Source organism: Sebastes fasciatus, chromosome 7 (assembly GCF_043250625.1).
Source record: "Sebastes fasciatus isolate fSebFas1 chromosome 7, fSebFas1.pri, whole genome shotgun sequence".
NCBI lineage: Eukaryota > Metazoa > Chordata > Actinopteri > Perciformes > Sebastidae > Sebastes > Sebastes fasciatus.
In genome coordinates, this window is record NC_133801.1 from 15531677 (window position 1) to 15552571 (window position 20895).

A 20895-nucleotide genomic window follows, 5' to 3' on the forward strand; every position below is an offset into this window, starting at 1 on the left:
TCCACTTTCTTTGTGTTTGTTTGTATCTGTGTGCTCTTCCTTCGGGTCCTGTTTAGTGCTGTGTCACTGTAGCAGGTCATATCTCACTTGGAGGCACAGCTGTTGGCAGTGATTGGCCTTTGTCTGTGTGTGGGCCCTCACCTGTGTGTGTGTGTGTGTGCTAGTGTGTGTGTGTGTGTCTGTGTGTGTGCGTGCCCCGGGGTTAGCTTGAGATCCCTCCTGTCCAGACTTGTCGGTGCTCCCGGTGTGACTTAAACCATAGCTTATTGCAGCTCTCCTCTCCTTCTACTTTTGTCCCTCTCAGTTCCACTCACCTCACCTCTCTCTCTTCTCTCCTCCTAGTGTTGAATTTTGTATATTTTGTATTCTGTTTTTCTCCATTTGTTTCCTCTTCTACACCCCAGATATCTTCTCACCAGTTTTTCATAACGCTCTTCTTTCCCCCCTTCATATTGTATAACTAAAACTCTCTTTCTGTCTGTCCCTCTTTCTCTCATTGTCTCGCTCTTTGCCCAGCAACCGACGAGGTTGCGGTCTCGGCAGTCGAGCTTGAAATGAAAAACTGACGCAACAAGGGGAACGAGGGAGGCAGGAAGCATAGGAAAGAAAGAATGAAGACATAGTGGATGTAGAAGGAGGGAAGTAGGGAAGGATGAGCAGAGCCTCAGCAGACAGGTGGAGATTCTACACGGAGAGGGTTTTGTTTTAGTATCTGATTCTGTAGCTGTGTCCATCTGCTCAGCCTTACTGTATCTCTCAGTGTAGTTTCTAAAATATCCGGCTTCTTTTTGCCATCTGTCTCTTTAGTCCTTCCCTCCTTCACTTAACCAGTTGGTCAGTTAGAGAGAGGATAAGGAGGGAAGAGAGACAGCGAAGGAGAGCGGTCAGTATTCATAATTGAAGTTGGCAGTGCAGATGTCCTCTCATCCCTGTCTACTCATATTCTTCGTTTTCTGTCTCTCATTTTTGACATCACCCACTCCATCTATCTGTCTTTCAAGCTATCTACAAGTCTGTCTATCACTCCAAATGTCTCTCTGTCTGCCAATCACAATATAATAAAATAATGACTAATATATTTTGTTGCAGTTTTTTATCACATTAAATGAAATATTATCCTTCAGAATCACATCTTTTTGTATATAATTATTGGAGTTACTAAATCTTATGATATCCTCTCTGCGTATGACTGGTGTGTCGTTCACACTCTGAACACCTGAACAATATGGAATTATTCTAACAAAGAAAGGTTTTGATGCGCTAACAGTAGAACAAATGTGTGCTCTCTCTCCTGCCCTCTGTCTTTTCTCTGTATCTACACATCTTTTCCTTTCTTCTTTGTCAATGTCTCTGTGTTATATCTCCTCGCAATACTATCATTTGCTCCAGTGGAATTCTGGTTGACAACACATCAGACACATGGACACACACTCACACACACACACACACACACTCACATATACATACTCAATGAGAGACAGAGGAGTTTTCTTCGAGGGATGTCAGATCCGGTGTTCTTTGGTTTTCTGCGATCATGTGTGCTTCCACGAGAATGAATTAGGTTCTAAGTGATGCAGAAACACATTGATTACAATTCAATGGGTGTGTTGTGTTTGAGTACCCAATCATATGACACAAGACCCTGAGGTGCCAGCATGCTATTTTTAACCAGAAGTCTTTGAGAAAGATAGAAAGAGAGGGGGAAGGAATGTAAGAAGAGAAGTGAGGGAAAGAAAGCTGGAAATTGAGATGAAGAGACAGAGATGGAGACAGACAGAGAGAGAGAGAGAGAGAGAGAGAGAAGTGAGGTGAATGGTTTGTCGTTGTGGAGAATCTGTCGATGTGCAGTGGTTCTAATGGAGACAGGATCACATGAATAAAGATACAGTGTCTGGACAATGTGCACAATCAAAGGCTCAAGTCTTCTCTAAATGTTCCAACTGATGAGAAAGTATGTTTTGAAATACAGTATATTTGTGTGTGTTTGCACTCGAGCTAAAAGTTGTATCTACAGCCAGATGCTACTGCACAAATAGTCTGGTCTCATACCCTGTGGTGACCTCTTAATGTGTACAGTGGGTCTAATGTTTGCACTGTCCTTCCTCCACAGGAGTTAAATGTGCTACATCCCAAACCAGGCTTCCGTCTCTGGCTGACAGCTGAAGTTCACCCCAGATTTCCTTCCATCCTACTACAGTCCAGCCTCAAGATCACTTACGAGGTACTCCCACACACACATTCACCACCACACACATACAGTCATAGAAACAAGAACACCGTAATACTCCCACAGTAGCTTACGATGAAGTTTAGCGTTGGGTAGCATTGACCTAACTCAACTTTACACACAAACATTCTCCCACACATTTTTGCAGGCATACTGTGCACAAATGCTAATTAGTGTGTATTGTTTTATATACAGTGTTGAAACTTCTAATTTCCCAAATATAGACTGTTGGTGCAGTCGGGTTTGTCTGAGCCCCAGCGGGCCATGTTACTAGGTTATGGCATATTCAGAAGAGTGTAGGATGTGTAAAGGCTATGTTTGTTTGTAATGTCATGTGAATTCATGGCAATGTGTGTGTCTTTTAACCTCTATATAATGGCTACAACACACAATAAAGCCACATATACTGTACATTTGTAAGGAGATGCAGAATGTGTTAGCAATGCATGTTTTAGTGTTCAGTGCGTTTCTGATGGGAGTCATGCTCAAGGGGTTAGCTGCTTCAGCAGCCAAGCATGCTGCTCAAACAGTCTCCCTCTCTCTCTCTTTCTCTCTCTCTCTCTGATACAGTCACACTCTTTCATTTGCAAACTTATTGACATACTTCATATGTATTCACACACAACATCCCCAGAGAGGTTACTGAAATATATTATTTCTGAACTGTCGGACAAGTGTCAAAGCTAAAATGTCAAACCAAAGATAAACAGTATATACAAACTGATACACATACATTTTGTTTTTGCCAGTGTGATTGTATCAGGATTGTCCAAAGCTGAGTAGTAAGTAGTAAGTAGCCGTAGTAGTAGTATTAATAGTAATACTGTACATGTGAACTTATAGTATATGACTTTGCATGCCACAACCACCACACACACACACACACACACACACAAACCATGACAGATCCTCCACAATGACCCTGGTATCTACAACCCACTTCAAAAATGGCTAAAATACAAGCCATCAGTGTAGCAAAAACAGTTGTATCCTAGTGACGCTCCTCCACCCAGCCCCAAATACCTTACCCCACACTCAGCACCCCTTTGCAGTTTAGTGTTGAAGCTTCAGAAAGTAAATATGTTCAGTGCCTTGCATTAGACTTACATTATAAACCAACAGCTCAAACCTCTCATAGAGCAAATATTGAATTCTGCAAATGCATTTCTAATAAGAGTACACAGAACCAGAATGCAGTAGCTCCATTTGAGAATAAAAGTGACAAAACGGGTAGTTTAATTATTCGTGTCTAAAAGAATGAAAGCAGCAGACTGTTGATGTACGATGTAAAAAAGTAAGCATCTTGCAAATATACTTAATCTACTGAAGTTGGTAGCATATGTAGTGATTTTGCCAATTTTGTCAAATTTAGTACATATGCATTACTGGCTGTGTGTGTGTGTGTGTGTGTGTGTTATATAAACCTCCAGATGGAGGTACCAAATGTTCCGCAAAGCTGATAATGCGTGAACTGTTGTCAATGTATGCTCATTGTTTCTATTCTAAACCGAGCATAATGTTGCCGGAGGTTGTTCACAGACACACTATGTGCTGACTCATGTAGAGAATATGCCAACTAAAGTACAATATAACAGAGGAACATAGGTGGTAATGGCTATGGGTGTCAAACACTGACCAAACAATGTGTTTTCAGTTTATTTGTAGACTTGTTGTAATTCCCAGTGACACTAATGGTGGGCAACAAATGACGTAAACAACAGAGTCTTTTGCATGCAGTCTTGCAAAGTCTTCAGCCCTCTTACAGTAATATGATCTATTTTCTCCGCCCTTGCTTGTTCAGTGTCTCCATGTTGTCTGACCAGTCCAGTGTTTTTCTACAGTGATATGAGAATTTTGTAATGAGAGAAAGGCTTTTTATATTTGTAAAATGTCAAATGTTTTCTCGTACTGCATACTGGGTTTAAGCTACAACACTAAACAGACTGTGAAAGGAAACGGCATCACACACATCTCGTGTTGCTTTCACAGCCTCTTTTTGGTCTTGCCAGGCACACATATTTGTTAAAGTGGATTTGGGAATCACACTCTTGGTCATGTCAGTATCAAACGCTACCCAGTTCTTACAATTCAGCCTTCTAGTCTCACAATAATAATAATACTTTTTACTTTCACATTTTAAAAGGCTACCAACACACTAAAACATTAGAATATAGTATCCATATAGCATCCCTTCCGCATTGTTTCCCCTTTGCTCAATAGGACATACATGCATATATAAATACGTGCAGACATTTTCTCTATAAACTTGTCTGTAAATATGTGGCAAATGTGTAGAGGGCACTGATCCAACTTAGGTTTTCTACAGTGTTCCATCACATGGCGCTGTGGCTTAGTTGGTTAAAGCGCCTGTCTAGTAAACAGGAGATCCTGGGTTCAAATCCCAGCAGTGCCTTTTTGTTTGTTCCATATCATTTTACCATTCGGCACATAAGTCACCCTATGCCTTGCCATGTTTCTGTACTTGTATGACAGGACTGTGTTTGGACCTTGCAATCCAAACTTGCATTGAATATTTGAATGTTGCGGGAGATTTCCATCATAATGAAACCCTTTCTTTCTTCCCCTTTCCCTCTATCCTTATTCACCTTGTCCGTTCCCTCTCTGTCTATCTGTTCTTCCTTTCTTTTGCCATTTCCAGGCTCCTCCCGGGTTGAAGAAAAATCTGCTAAGAACATATGAGTCGTGGACACCAGAGCAGATCAGTAAAGGTTGGCTCCTCTCTTCTCTTCTCTTCTCTTCTCTTCTTTTCTCTTTGCTTCTCTTCTCTTCTCTTCTCTTCTCTTCTCTTCTCTTCTCTTCTCTTCTCTTCTCTTCTCTTCTCTTCTCTTCTCTTCTCTTCTTTTCTCTTTGCTTCTCTTCTCTTCTCTTCTCTTCTCCTCTCTTCTCTTCTCTTCTCTTCTCTTCTTTTCTCTTTGCTTCTCTTCTCTTCTCTTCTCTTCTCTTCTCTTCTCTTCTCTTCTCTTCTCTTCTTTTCTCTTCGCTTCTCCCCCTGAACATTTTTCTGAAGTCAGTTGCTTCCACTTTGCTCTTATTCCAAGCAGTGAATCAAAACTTTTGAAGAAGGCTATTATATATATATATATATATATATATATATATATATATATATATTATATATATATGTTGACATGTCTCTGCTTTGTGTTTTAAGGAATGAATATCTTACAGTACATCCTACATTTCAAGGAACAGTGTGTAACATTTTGGGGGATCTATTGGCAGAAATTGAATATAATATTCATAACTATGCTTTCATTAGTGTATAGTCACCTGAAACTAAGAATAGTGTTTTCACTAGCTTAGAATGAGCCCTTCATATCTACATAGGGAGCGGGTCCTCTTCACGGAGTCTGCTATGTTGCTGCGCCATGTTTCTACAGTAGCTCAGAAAGGACAAACCAAACATTGGCTCTAGAGAAAGCCTTTCACTTTTTTACCTGAGGGCCACTGTAGTTCTCAGACATGCTTGTGAAACTGCTGTAACGTGAGCCGCAGAGTGCAAAACCGTGGTACCATACCACGATTTTGCACTCAGCGGCTCAAATAGTTATATCAGTGTCAGTTGTATCAGTGTGTGATTATTAACTCAGGCTATGAGTCCTTTGAACAAAGAAACTCCAGCAAGCTGGCAGGTTCTGAGACAGAAAATGAACAGCATCAAACGGGGCTAAAACACGTCAGAATATTGCATGCATGCTTCTCCTCTCAGTCCTCTCTGTTGTATATTGTTTGATGAATAATAAAAGATAACTGCCCTCAAAATGTATAAAACACAGACACTGATAATGAGTTTAGTTATTTTGGTTTTGACTAGCTGTTGATTGTTTGTGTGCAGGAGGCATCCTGGCCAGAGCCCAGTCTCTGTTCTGTCTGGCTTGGTTCCATGCTGTCTGCCAAGAGAGGCGCAACTACATACCCCAGGTAAAATACACAAACACCCAAATGTAGACAAGAGTGGTCATAGTTCTACAATTTCATCTCAGGACAATAAACTCAAACTTCTGTTACATTTTAATGCCATTTAAAAGAGTCACAATACAGCACTTGTTTAAATGTTGTAATACCCCTGGATGCGGAATGAAGACAACGGCATAAACAGACAAACCAGCTCCTTTTCTTAAAATTTCCTGCCATTGGATTGAAGCTTTTTTATACGAGCATTAGCCGCTGTCGCATTTAGACTACTTACAGCATAATAATGTGCTTTGATGTCCTTTGAAATCCCAAGCTTGTTTTTTTTTTTTTTTACTTGTAAAACCCAAAAGATGTATTTACGCACACCCACGCATACAGCATATGACCTTTTTTCCACATTGTTATCACAGGTACATAATTACGGGAAGTGCAGTTCATATTCACAGCGCACATCTATACACAACACAGCGACACAAATGCATGATTAATTTATGGCCAGTTAATGACAAGTACAAAACGCATAGAAATTGATATCCACAGGGAGGAAGTAACACTGACAGAAAAAAGTCATCATCTACACAATGACACCCACAGAGAGTGTAAAAACCTACCTCAGAGATCACTTTTCTTTCTCCTTAAACGCTGTGCCTGCTGCAGAGTCTTTGTTTGTGTATGGCTATGTATGTATGTGTGTGTGTGCAACTGTAAGTCTTTGTAGTAAACTAAGCCTGCTGGTTAACACCCACACGGCACACTGCTTGTAGACCAAAGTGTGTGCACTGTCAAGTCAGTACAGTGGAAGCGTGGGAAATACAAGTCCTACTGTATGATGTCATACACTGTCATGGGAATTTAAAAAGTAGTCAACTGAAAATGGATTTCATTGACCCACTGCATGTGATGGTAGCAATATATATTTTTAAACATCTCAGCTTTAACAGTCTCACAGCAGCTCTAATTAAATCAAAATAGTATGTTTTACCTGTGCCAGAATCAACTCAAAATGTTCAGAGATTGAACACATTATTTCCTCATTTGAACTACAGCTCTGGTGATAAATCATCTCACATACCAAGATAGAGGGTGTAAAGAATTACATAATTGGCATGCCTATAGAGAAAACCAGACTATTTATTTTCTCAGTAGAAACCGGAGGCAGAGATTAATCAGTTCAAAAAACATTGAGGGAAATGATGCTGAACAATAGGTATTAGAATTAAAATCTTAATAAACAGTTTAATTGCTGTTGTAATTTAATAATGAAATTAGTCCAAAGTGTGTGCAGATGAAAAAGTAAGCTCAGTTTGAACTAAGGTTATAATAGTATAGAATTTTCAATTTATTTTTATTTTATTTTAGTTTTGACTTTTCAATTTAATTTTAGTCTTCGAGTTCATCTTGAATTCATTTCAGTTTCTGTGGTTCAATGTCATGAGAGTTGAAATTCAAGCAGTCTGCTTTTTTCGGTAATGATATATTTAAAAAACTAAAACTGAAATGAATGTATGTTCATTTTCATTTTATTTGTATTAGTTTTTTAATCAGGCAAAATAGTTTTAGTTTTTCATAAAATACATAGTTCTTATTTAGTTTCAGTTTATTAACAATATTTTTCAGTGCTTATTTTCATTTTAGTTTCAGTTTTAGTTTACTATAATAACCCTGGTTTGAACCTCATGCTCTCCTTTTTTTTTTACAGAACTATTTCTGTCACTTTTCATATGTGCATCAGAGTATAACACTATGAATGTGTGCGCTGTTATCCCCATATTTAAACGATTATCACGGCTCGCCACTCTCAATGACAGCAGTATTTTTTCCCTGCCTTGGACTGCGGCTGTCCAGAAGAACTATTAACGTTTAGGCTTTCGAACATGGTCAGACGACGTTGCACTGTAAGATTTGTTTTGAGTATAAGCCTGCAGTCATCATGCACGATAACTTATGAAGGTTAGGAATCTTTGGCTTTTGTTTATAACCTGGTTTGCTTGTGGTTGAGGAGTGTGAGTCTAAACTAATTAAATACGCAGAAAGGCAAAATAATATGTGGTTGCACCTGTAATTACTTGATTCTCGCTGCAGTTAGCTGTGTGATGTTTCTAGTTGTCAACTTAAAGAGTTGCTTTTATAGTTTGGTAGATGTGTGGAAGAGTCTTAAGATGCACTGGGACTCATTTGGCTCTGCATGTATTGCAGTGCTGCCTCAGAGTGGCCTGTCTAATCGAATGATACAGCAGGAAGGTATCTCTTTTTGTCTGCTAACCAACACACCATCAGCACACTCCCGTTAAACCCAACCACTAGGGAGAACTGTGGCAGAGAGCATGTTTTTGTAATTAAACTGCCACAATGTTTGCACACTTGTTTCTCCTCTCTCTCTGTCTCTCCTCTTCCCCCGGGCTTGGTCTCAATACTCCCACCTTAGCCATTCCCTTCATTGTGGAGTTGAAAAAACATATTGATTGCCTTTAGGAGAATGTAAACCTACATGACTAACATACAGTATGCCTGTGTCTTGGGGAATCCGTCTCTACTTTCCTCTTTCCTTGAATTATCTCTCTTTACTCTGCTTACAGGTTTTTTTTCCCCCTAATTTTCTTTTTTCTGGCCTCCCTCCCCACCTTCTGTCGCCCTGTCTCTCTCTTTTTTCTCTCTCAATCACTGAATCTCTCCTAAGTGTTTTCATTTGAGCTGGTAATGTTGTTCCTCATTCAAGAACATGATCGCCTAATTATTTAAACAGTCACAGCTCCTTTCGTCCACTCCACCATCTCTTACTCCCTCCTCGCTTCGTCTGCTGTCCTCGATCCTTTTCTCATTTACGTATTCTCTCACCGTGTTCGTCCATTTTACATGCCTGTGCAGAAACCACCTCGTTTAAAAAGACAGGAATAGACGTTGAGGGGGAAAGGGAGGAAAGAGAGGAGAAGATGTGTGTGTGTTTAAAAAGATCAGGGTTTTTGTTTGATGGCCATAAGTGCACAAGAAGAGTGGCCAATTATGTCTGGGGAACAAGCAACTAGGTAGCTTGGTATCTGAAGTACTCACAAAGTAATTGAAAACATATATGCACAGAATCAATAAACACACATGCGTAGTCACCTTTGTAAGACCCATACATTTAATCATTCACTGAATAAGCAGCCAGTGCCACGTACATAAAACAAATGCATACATGCATGAGCACAATCGGAAATCTCACTCATACATATACAAGCACATTTATCAAATGTAGTAGAAACATACCTCACTGTCTGTGAATACACACTCAAGCACAACATTGCTGAACAAACAGCATACACTTAATCATTCAAAGAATTACTGAACATGCCTACACAGTTTTCCTCCACCCCTCACCTCATCCACCAACAGTGGGCAGATTACAACTGCTGATTGAATAGCAGTGTAGTGCAACAAACACACCCACAAATGGATATTGCCTTCACACTCACTTATGTTGAAACAATTCTGTGATTTTTTTTTCTGAGATGGTCAATGTTGTGATGCTATGTGTGTTCTTTTGTGCATATGTGCATATGTGTACATGTGTTGTTTGTTTTCCCTTCCTGATCAGTGCTAATGTCTTGATTTAACATGCCTTTGTATGTGCAATAACTGGACTGATCTTAATTTTGTGATTTACCCGCTAACTCTATGGGAGGTTTGCTTGTGACCAGAACGGAAAAGTCTAGAAAGCGAATAGTAGTCCTGCAGTTGTAGCCTCAATGGGCAACTCCGGGGTCTGAGAAGTGAAGCCAATGCGGAAGTGCCTTAAACATGCATTATTTCTAATAGCCAGCAGGGGGCGACTCCTCTGGTTGCAAAAAGAAGTCTGATTGTATATAAGTCTGTGAGAAAATGACCCTATTTCTCACTTGATTTATTACCTCAGTTAACATTGTAAACATGAGTTTATGGTCTCATTTAGTAAATTATGGTCCCATTTAGAGTCAAATAGACCATAAAGCAGGGTATGCTTTAGGGCGTGGCTACCTTGACCGTGTTTTCGTTACGTTTTACAACTCTAACCCTTTCACAGTGTGTTTTTAGTTCTCGAAAGTTAATTATAACCTTTTTGGTTGCCTAAAAATGTCTTATTCAGGTTGCACTTAGCACCCTCTCGTATCACTTCTGGTATCAAACAACCAAGATGGCGACGGCCAAAATGCCGAACTCGAGGCTTCAAAACAGTAGTCCACAAACCAATGGGTGACGTCCCAATGACAACATCCACTTCTTATATACAGTCAATGAGTAGCCTTCACTCAACAGCTACTGGTAAATTTCCCTTCAGCAGGTTGTTAAAACAGATTATATTGGGGCTGTATTACAAAACATATGTTATGCTGGGTTTCTGAAAAGTATCAAGTATCAAAAGTGTAAATTTGAGCCGATCATTACAGAGGCAAGTAGATGTATGTGTACGTGTTGAAGTGGTTTTAAAAGTCTCAAATATCGCAAATACACAACGGTGGATAGCTACCCTGAAAATAAGAGCCACAAGAGAAATTACATCAGATATAGCGACTCACAACATGCTCTTTACTGATTAGCATTCAGCTGTCTTGACTTTATTTTTGTATTCCATCTCTAGGGTAGAAAAATCTAGCTGCACTTGCACACAGTTGTTAAAAGATTAAGAAGAAAAGAGAATAAGTGCGAGGGATCATACTTCAATCCTCAAACACTATGTGATGTTAGATTTTGAATGCCATCTGTTTGGGACTCCTGTACAGGTAGTTAAATAAATCTATTGTCCTTTTTTTATTTATCCACCCTCCTCTGTGCTTTATCCAGGGTTGGACTAAGTTCTATGAGTTTTCCATGGCGGACCTCCGAGCTGGCTTTGAGATCATCGACAGGCTTTTTGAAGGTAGGAGGGCTGCTGACAAACATTACAATGCAGTGGAGCTCTCTGCTCTGTTGATTTGCTCTGCAGCACATATGGTAATGAGACCTGGAATCTGTGGGTTCTTTGATCAATTACCTCTTTGATTTAAACGAGCCCTGATAGAGCATGACCTGGACAACACATAATTAGCATTTCAATGCAGTGTATATATGCACGTTAGCGCAACATTAGTGTTCTTTTGTTCTTTGTCACTCATTACATGTGTATAGCTTTCTTTGTGTCTGTGTGTCTTGGTATCTCCAAGGAGGGAAACCTTTCCAGTGGGAGTTTGTCCATGGCCTGTTGGAGAGCGCCATATACGGTGGACGGATCGACAACCCCTCTGACCTCCGCATCTTACGCTCCTACCTGGAGCAGTTCTTCTCAGCACGCCTCCTCTCGTCCTCCCTCTCAGCCAGTCAGAGAAAGAGCAGAGGAGGAACGCGCCACTTTCCACCTCAGATCAGCCTCCCAAACTCCTGCTCAGTATTGGTAGGTTTGCAGCTTTGGTGCAATGCAACTAAGTAAATTTACTCAAGTAATTCAGTACAGTTTTGAGGTACTTGTACTTTACTTGAGTATTTCCATTTTCTGCTACTTTATATATCTCAGAGGCAAAAACTTAACTTTTTTACTCCACTACATTTATCTAATAACTTAAGTTACTTAGTAAAAACTTAGTATAACAACTAATACATGATGATGTAATATTAAAGATTATGCTATCCTCTGTGTCGAAAACAACCAATCAGAGCCGAGCTGCAGTCTGCCGTCTCTGAGCAGCTGTCAATCAGCTAATATAGCTGTAAAATGAGAAAAATTGTGACTTGGCAGCCATGTTGAGATAAGTTGAGGAAATACCAAGCACCGCCCACCAGCCAGAGCAAAATTACTAACTTTACAGCTAAACAGTACACTACAAGATGTTTCTGAAAACATTTGAGGCGAGAAAAAGGCATTACAGTAACAGAATATTGATTCATATTTGATCAGCGCTGCCTAGTTTGACCGTTTGATCGGAGTTTGCTAGTGATTGACAGCTGCTTCCATTGAATGAACAGCCAAAACAGAAAGCCTGAAAACAGAGCCATGAGGAGGAGCAGAAATCTAGTTATCGCTCAGTACACTTGAATTACAATATGCTGAAAGCTTATTATGGAATTTTTTGCCCAATGATGCCAAAAATATTCTGCCTACTGCAGGTCTAAGTATAGGATTTGCATACTTCTTCCACTGCTGGTCGTCAGGATGACACAGTGGTGTAACACACGCAGTTGGCACAGGATACACACAGGCATTGCAGTCATAGGTGCTGCTGTATGTACAGTGTGGCTCTTAAAGATGTTCAAGAAATTACTTCTTGCTACAGAGGGAAAAGGAGCACATCTATATTTTTCCTGTACTTTAAAGCTTAAGCTGCTGGTCCCAGGTGCACTAGCAGAGAAGCAAAAGCAATTCGAAGAAAGGGTAGTGAATTAATGCACCCAAGCTTTTCACTGACTAGATGTACTATTGGTGGTTTGGTCAGTATTGAAGTCCATTTTGCGCCACTACAAATAAATCCAATTAGTTAGCCTCAAGTTTACACAATTGGTTGTGCTGTTCTATTGCTTTGCATTCTGTTGATGCAGCTTAATATACACAAAGAACAAGTGGGAATACATGCATAAAGCTGTTCATTAGATGACCATTTATTTGAAGTAGAGCCATTGAGAGGCCATTTCGTAAACAAAAGTAGTCAATATGGAAGTCTATACTTGAACTGTTGAAATACATTTAACAGTCAGTAGAAAGCGGGAGTTCAGCTTTAGTATTTAAAAGTACCTTTTGTGCCAAATGGATATTGTTAGGGAATCTGCATCAAACCACACAAACAACACGCTTAATTAAGAGCAATATAGCATGAATTAATCTATACTCCCACATAGCAGTCAAACAAGCATTCTACAAGTAGCACATGTTGCTTGGAAATTGTCTTGTGTCATAGAGCCATGATAAAAAAAAAAATAGGCAGCATGCTCACATTCCCCCTCTCTTTATATGGACACATGGGTGCATTTCTGTGTGTGACCTGTACAGTGTGTGTCTGTGTGTCTTCCCAGGACTACCGCAGCGTAATAGAGAATCTCCCAGAGGATGACAGACCTGCATTCTTTGGTCTGCCTGCCAACATAGAGAGATCCTCCCAGAGAATCATCAGCTCCCAGGTGCACCCACACACACACACACACACACACACACACACACACACACACAGCCACCTGCTTATTCCCACAAACACACACACACACCACCCCAACAACCTCCATCTCTTCCTCACATATGCAGCAGAGATGCAAACACAAAGGCTCACACACACATTTATTCCCATACACTCACACAAACTAACAGGCAAATTCAAATATATACTGTAGCAGGAACACAAGCACATTCATCAGTACATATGCACGTGCACTGTTCATGCTCACAGAACCACATGCATTTACGTATATGCCAGACAAACACTCGCCCTTTAGTTCTCTTGAAACCACCCCAAACATTCAGGTGCATTCACACTGAATGCAAAGAAAATGTTCATCATACATTATTTGCACATTTCCTCTAATTCGTCTGTCTGCATCATATTCATTGTGCAATCAGCAAAAGTGTCAGAACCAATCAGAGCACATTTGTATTAATCAATATGGGTTATATCAAATTAAAGTGTTTGTAAGTTTTAACCTACTGCAATTTTCCAGTTATAACACTACAGTTTATTCTTAACGTACAGTGTTGCAGGCCAGCGAACTGCACACAAGCTTTATAAAAATAGCAACCAGCCATTTTAATGAAGATATCCACGTTGAAAGTGTGTGTCAGCAAGTAAAGTATGTGATCTGATCAGTGCAGATACTGGTGTTTTCCAGCACCTGGAGCTTAACACAAAGCTCCACTGGGTGAGTGAGGTCAAAGTAGTTCCTGCCAAAACAAAGTCTTGGTTTCTCACTTTTTCACTTTAACTCCACTCTTTTTACAGGGAGGCAATTTATCTCCTAATTTTCTGTTCAAACTATATAGGTGATTACTGATTGTAGGTGAAACCTGTGAAGTTTCATTGTATGATATTGTAGTTATTTATGTTTTAACAGTCTATACTCGGTGTATGTGTGTGTTTGATTGTGTGAGTTAATACATATAGTGTGTGTTTACCCTTCAAACAAACCCACAACCCCAGTCATGTTGCGGCAAACCACCTCCGTTGTAGAGACATAAAAGCAGTTTATTTCAGGGTCACGACTTCAATTCAAGGTTAAAGCATTTTCCAGGCAGCCATCCGTTTCCATTTATTTCACTATGAAATAAAATTCACTTTGCAGAGACGTGAAACTGGGTTTAGATGGGTAATCCATCACTGTGAGTATCACGTCTGCTTTTATTGTCGTCAAGGTAATGTCATTGCGTTTCCAAGTGTAATCAGATTTTAAAAAGTCTACATTGCAACAATAATGTAATGTTAACAAATAGTGTAATGATCAACAGTCTTTAAAAAGGAAAAAGGTGATTCATTCGGAGTATATTGCTGGCCAAAAGGTTGAGGTTAGACGTGTGAGTATAAAGGTGAGGGCAGAGTTTCTCAACCTTGGATTCGCAGACATGCAGACAAGGTCGCCACACATTTCTAAAGGTTTATATATTTATATATATACCTTTATATGCTATACCTTTATTGCCTTTATACTCACACCTTTATACTCATATATATATATCATATATATATGTTAAAATGTCACTTCTATGAATTACATTTTTGAGCTCACAACATGCTCTTTAGCCACAGAACTTTACATCTGTGTAAGTAGGATCCTGGGACACAAAACTGGGGTCTGTCTGTTTGCACTGTATGTGCAAACAATGTTTCCAATGACAACATGTGTGGTTGCAGATGGTCTGCAATATTTATGCTCGTGTTGTCATGAATAATCATTATTTGTGAGTGTGTGTTCACATATGTGAGTTTGTGTGTGTGTGTGTGTGTGTGTGTGCGTGTGTGTGTGTGTGTGTGTGCGTGTGCGTGTGCGTGTGTGTGTGTGTGTGTAGTGGTGGATGGCCACTGCAGATTCTGATGTAACTCAACGCAACCCACTCTAACTTATACCGACTGTGTTCTTTCACTGTTTTTGGAAATGTAGCAGAGATGAAAGGGAGCAATACGATGGACAGAATGAAATGGGTTTGATGTTTGTATGTGTCTTTCTGTGTGTAATTATCCTCAAACACACTTAAACCACGCAGAACCATTATTACGGCTTGTGTATTTAGTCCTCATGTGGGTGTTAATGCGTTTAAGTCCATTCATATCGTCATGGTGGTCTGTTGATCACTGAAACCACCATCCTAGTTTAATTCACACAACTCCCACAAGGCCACTTGTGTGTGTCTCTCTCTCCACCTATCTCCCCTACTTGTGATTGTCTCCCCTCCTGCTGTCATTTGTCACTGTCACGTTCATGCTCTCTCTCTCTCTCTCTCTCTCTCTCTCTCTCTCTCTCTCTCTCTCTCTCTCTCTCCCTCCCTCTCTCTCTCATCTCCCTAAAGACCGTTGTCTCTGTCTGTGGGCTGGGCACTTATCCACACACACACACTGAACGGAGCGGTGTTGGTGGATGCTATAAACTAAAATAAATGCCTATGCTCAGTGTGAATGAGCATATTCACACTGTAGTATATTTATTCACTAGCAATTGGAAATGTATCATTAGGGTAGTATCCTAATTAAGATCTTTTTAAAAAAAAGACTGTATCTAGAAGGTATCTTTTCTTCCATCTTGCCCGAATAAATGAGCTGTCTCAGAATGTGCTTTTGTTATCTGGGTATAATAGCATCCGTACTTGTGTTTTTTACTGCCCGTTAGATGTCTTTATTGAACAGCATCTTGACTAAGACCATGAGAAAGAAGAAATAGTCCCCTGATGGAAAACCCTGAACCACAATCCTGCATTACATTGAAACTGAAAGCCTTAACTAAATTGACTGCACCCAGTGTGATTAAAACTGAACTCCCTTGCACATAGACATTGTCTGGTAACTTTTTCTTCCCACTACGTTATGATGGTAAATGCAGTTGCTGCCTGGTATTCATCGTTTGAGATAAGAATAAATCTTAATATATTTAAATCCCTGTATATTTTAACCCCAATATATTACAAATCTCCATCCTCCGCTGCCCTCATTTTTACTGCTGTCAGGGTGAAGTTCTAGATTAGCTATCTAGTTTTTTACCCCAACCTCTCTCTCTCTCTCTCTCTCTCTCTCTCTCTCTCTCTCTCTCTCTCTCTCTCTCTCTCTCTCTCTCTCTCTCTCTCTCTCTCTCCCTCCACACACACATGCATGCACATACACACACATATACGCCGACTTTCCCTCCTGAGCAAAGAAGATAAAGAGTTCTCCTGGACCAAATGAAAGCCATTTATCAGACGCTTTTGCCTTCCTCACAACACACATATATAGAGACTCACACATCTGTTCTGCACAACCACACACACTGAGTCATGATAAAAGCGCTATCCAAGACTATAAGCCTGAAGCTAAGCATGCTTGATTAGGTGTGTAAGGAGCTCTTAGGAGATATGTTTGGTGTTTGGGGTATTCCAGGATCTGAAACAGTGTTGACTGCCATTGGAGAGGGTAGCCACCAGAGGTGTCACAAAATGTTATTACAGGCTGTTTTATTAAGGGCGGCTGTGGCTCAGAGGGTAGAGCAGGTTGTCCACCAATCGGAAGGTCGGTGGTTCGATCCCCGGCTGCTCCGGGTCACATGTCGATGTGTCCTTGAGCAAGACACTTAACCCCAAATTGCTCCCGGAGGCATAGCCATCGGTGTGTGAATGAGTATTTAGATTAAATCCTGATGGGCAAAGTTGGCACCTTAGTAGCCTCTGCCATCAGTGTATGAATGTGTGTGTGAATGGGTGAATACTGACATGTAGTGTAAAGCGCTTTGATCGCTTTGAGTGGTCGGAAGACTAGAAAAGCGCTATATAAGTCCAAGTCCATTTACCATTTACCATTACAGTATTTTAGAAAGTAAGTGATTTTCTTTTTAATTATACGTTGCTTTTGGGTGAAATTAGCACAAGTGCATATTTATTCTATTTATATTTTGTAATTTTTTTCCACAGAAGACGGGTGTGATTTAGTAAATACCACACATTTTGTCTAGATAGTTACGTATCATCAGTCACACCTCTACCTGTTGCGAGCAACATGGGCCATTTATTTTAACAGGACCTGTCTCAAACAAATGCAACACTCAGATTACTAATTTAGGAAATAGGTACCTCCGTGCCACTTCTACAACACCTTTACTAAATTGATTATTTTTTTGTGTTTGTAATTTATTGACTCACAGGTGATTTCCCAACTGCGTGTCCTGAGCCGCTCAGTAGCAACCGGTTCAAAGTTCGACAGGGAGCTATGGTCGAATGGACTTTCACCCGTCCTTTACTTGTGGAAGAAACTCAACCAGGTCAGTTCTTTTTTCCAGTTCATCTTTCCCACATTTGTTATTCCTAACCTTAAACTGAAAGCTCTCACTAATGAGTCTTCAGCAAGAATCAAACCCTATGTTGCCATTATTCTGCAAACCAAACTACAAAGCTAGCCCTATGAATTTCATCTTGATTAAAACATTTTAAAGTTCTCTCAGTAGCAGACTCTTAACGTCATGCCCTTGGACTGGGAATCATAGGAATACTGTGTTATGATCAGGGGTGCAAAGTAACTAACTACGTTTACTCAAGTACTGTACTTACAGGGTAACTTTGGTATTTTTCAACCTGGACCCTATTTTCCCATGTTTTTTTGTCTAAGTGACTAATGGGGGAAAACACTTTTTGAAATTGGTCCAGTATTGAGGGAGAGCACTGCAGAGGGCAGCCACTAAACGAGCTGTAATGTAATCATTTGGGGCAACCTGGCACCTTCTTGTTTTCCAGTCCACTGACAGACTCAGATTGTTGAGTGAAGAAAGGAGGTTAAACCCGCTTCAACCGTTTCACAAGGAATAGTAAGCCTGTCCGGTGCTCACAGAATAAGGCAATCTTGTAACAGGAGAGACTTCAGAGACCAGGTCCAGAGCACACAGATTTAAGACAATCAACTTTATTAAAAGACTAACGTTTCAACAGTCAAAAAGTCAAAAGTCTTTTGACTCTGATGAAGACGCAGTTGGCATCGAAATGTTAGTCTTCTAATAAAGTTGATTGCCTTAAATCCGTGTGCTCCAGTGTGCTTTGGACCTCTGAAGTCTCTCCTGTTACAACACTCAGATTGTTATTATGTGTCTGACAACATTATGGAAAGGACCCTACAGAGAAATAAAACGTTCTTCTTACCTTTCGCTTGATCCGGTCTGTTTGTTATTGTGTGTCTCGCTCGGAGAAGCCTTGCTCTTAAATCTCGCATCACATCCACATTGTCAAAATCAGACAGGTGCAAATGGTTTTCCATCCAGTGTGATGATTCGGTTGACTCCAGCGATACGTCCCAGCTGACTGTCTTGTCTTTAACTAACTGTTAAAAAGACTGAATGCATGTAATACATGCATGTGAACTACAGATGATGAAGGGAATGTGAAGGTGATACAGTGATATGTGGACAGACAGAAAATAAGGACAAGTAAAATAAGTAACAACATTGTTTTGTTTTCTATGACATTAATCTGATGTGAATTTAATAGTGTGAGCTTGACACATTGAAAATGTAAAGAAATGCACACAGAAAAAAAAACATGCACATTGCTGCTGAATTTAAGATGTTGATGATGTCAAAATGTGAGTGTTGGATATCAACATTTTCTAAAAGTTCACACAAAAGAAGCTTATTCAGGTGATTTAGGTGGAGCTGAGCAATGTGAATAAATGTTACTAATAATATAAAATATGAGGAGCTCTCGGACACTTTCATTTTGTCAAAGTAGCTCTCAGAGGAAAAACGGTTGGAGACACCCGATCTACAGTATATGAGATTTGAATCAGTGATTGTCATGTCCTTCTATATGCCTTTTTGAAATGTATAATAGAGGTATTGCACTAATGTGATACGGGATCTTGTTCCTGATTTTAGTGCATGTGTGAAAAAATTCTCTCTGACCATATTTGTTTTTGTAAGGTGGTACTGGAATAAGTGCATGCAAAATTGATCTAGTGATGTGTTCCTGTCTTGTGTTGTGTCCAAGGCCTATGGAAAGGAGGCTGGGTCGAGGGCGGACATGGGTCTTGGGGTATGGGGTATGACACATGCACAGTGTAACTGAAGCTGCGGCCATTAGCTACCGCAAACAATCTCAAGTACAAGTTACTTTACAGATTCAGATTATTAATACAAAATATAAATCAACTAATGAATTATTATGGATTGAAATTCGCTCCACTTTTACCAGCTGCAACATTAAAGTGATGTACAAATTAATGCATGACTAATAATAATCCAGTAATGACTGCTGAATTCCCACATGTCTTATAGCATTTTGACATCAAACTCACAGTACCTGCTGAGTATTAACAAATAGATTGGTGAATAGTTTTTGTAGTTCCTCTCAAGCTTTGACAGTTCCATGCTGGTCTTTATTTGTATGCAAAATCGTGCTTTTTACATTTCCCCGTGCAGCAGCAATTAGTCTAAATTAAAAGCTGTGAGAGCTAAGTGGAAATAAGTAGGGTCTAATTGAGCACCGTGATAGCCACTGGCTGGCCCAGTCAGGTAGCACCACTGTGTGCGGTTGCTTAGAGACCGGCACCTTTTCAAATCAAAAGGACATCTACCTCCACATTAAATAATTTAGCTACCATATTCCCGCTCTCCTTTTCTCTCATTTGCGCCTATGCCTCCCCTCCCTCTCTCTCTCAGTCCCTTGCAGGCAGAGTTGTTTTCTACGCACTGAGAGGAGAATGATTGACTGTGTTAATTGTTGCCATTATATCACCAGCAAGCTTCCCATAGATCACAATCTACCTCTGACTGCTTTCAATTAATGGACCATTTGTCGCCAGCAAACCCTCTGTGTTTGACCATCAGCGGATGTGTGTTCCCCCAAGTGTAGATTGCCTGCACATGCTTGTGTGTGTGTGTGTGTGTGTGTGTGTGTGTGTGTGTGTGTGTGTGTGTGTGTGTGTGTTGGTGTTCAACTTAGTGTGCATCTGTATGGGTGTGTCTGTGCATGCTTTTGAGTGAGAGTATGTATGGCCATGTGCATTTCTGTGTCTGTAAAATGTGTGTGGGGATATGCATGTATTTATTTGTACAAATATTTATGTAGTCTGGATCGAGGGGACGAGCACGAGACAGCAAAGGCTGTTTATTTGGCTGTTTATATTTTTGAATATAGACAATAGCAGATCCGTAGTCAAGCTGAATCCCAGCCTACCAGCTTTTTCAGCTCATTGTCTCGTTTATCTCTCATGTCTCTCTCTCTGTCTCCATTCCTCCATCCCACCATCCCACCATCCTTCTCTCCGTCTATTTCCTCCTCTGCCTCTTACTGAGTAGATACGAGGAAAACAAAATAGGGTGCCGGTACAGAGTGTGATATCTGTAACAGAATATAACAAAATATCAGTTTTTGTGCATTAGTTTTTTTCCCCATAGCAATACCCCATTTGGTTTCATCTTTTCATTGTGGAATAACCAAGAACGGAAGAGTTTAGTTTATGTATGTTGAGTTAAGGAAACCCATAGGGAACACTGGCAATATATACAGTCGTAATGGAGGAAATCATTTAAAAGAAAAACGATAGCATGCTGATGCACAGCAGCAGCTACAAAATGCATTATACTTCTTACTCTAAATCTGTCTGCGC

At 40.1% G+C, this 20895-nt stretch overlaps 1 protein-coding gene and 1 non-coding gene across 6 annotated transcripts in view; both read left to right on the forward strand.

The window, feature by feature from the left end:
* The window catches only part of dync2h1 (dynein cytoplasmic 2 heavy chain 1), a 117905-nt gene that overhangs the window by 85766 nt on the left and 11244 nt on the right, over nt 1-20895 (forward strand). For 4 of the 5 annotated variants that reach the window (XM_074641846.1, XM_074641848.1, XM_074641847.1 and 1 more), the window contains 7 exons: nt 2111-2221; nt 4887-4956; nt 6084-6169; nt 10961-11036; nt 11320-11546; nt 13157-13261; nt 17447-17563. In XM_074641846.1, the coding sequence (XP_074497947.1) occupies nt 2111-2221; nt 4887-4956; nt 6084-6169; nt 10961-11036; nt 11320-11546; nt 13157-13261; nt 17447-17563 (792 nt within the window). Of the gene's footprint in view, nt 1-516; nt 1048-2110; nt 2222-4886; nt 4957-6083; nt 6170-10960; nt 11037-11319; nt 11547-13156; nt 13262-17446; nt 17564-20895 lie in introns of those variants that run through there. The other variant, XM_074641850.1, reaches the window with a different exon arrangement.
* On the forward strand, nt 4567-4640 carry trnat-agu (transfer RNA threonine (anticodon AGU)). Its single transcript has one exon. It is a non-coding gene; the product is annotated as a tRNA-Thr (tRNA).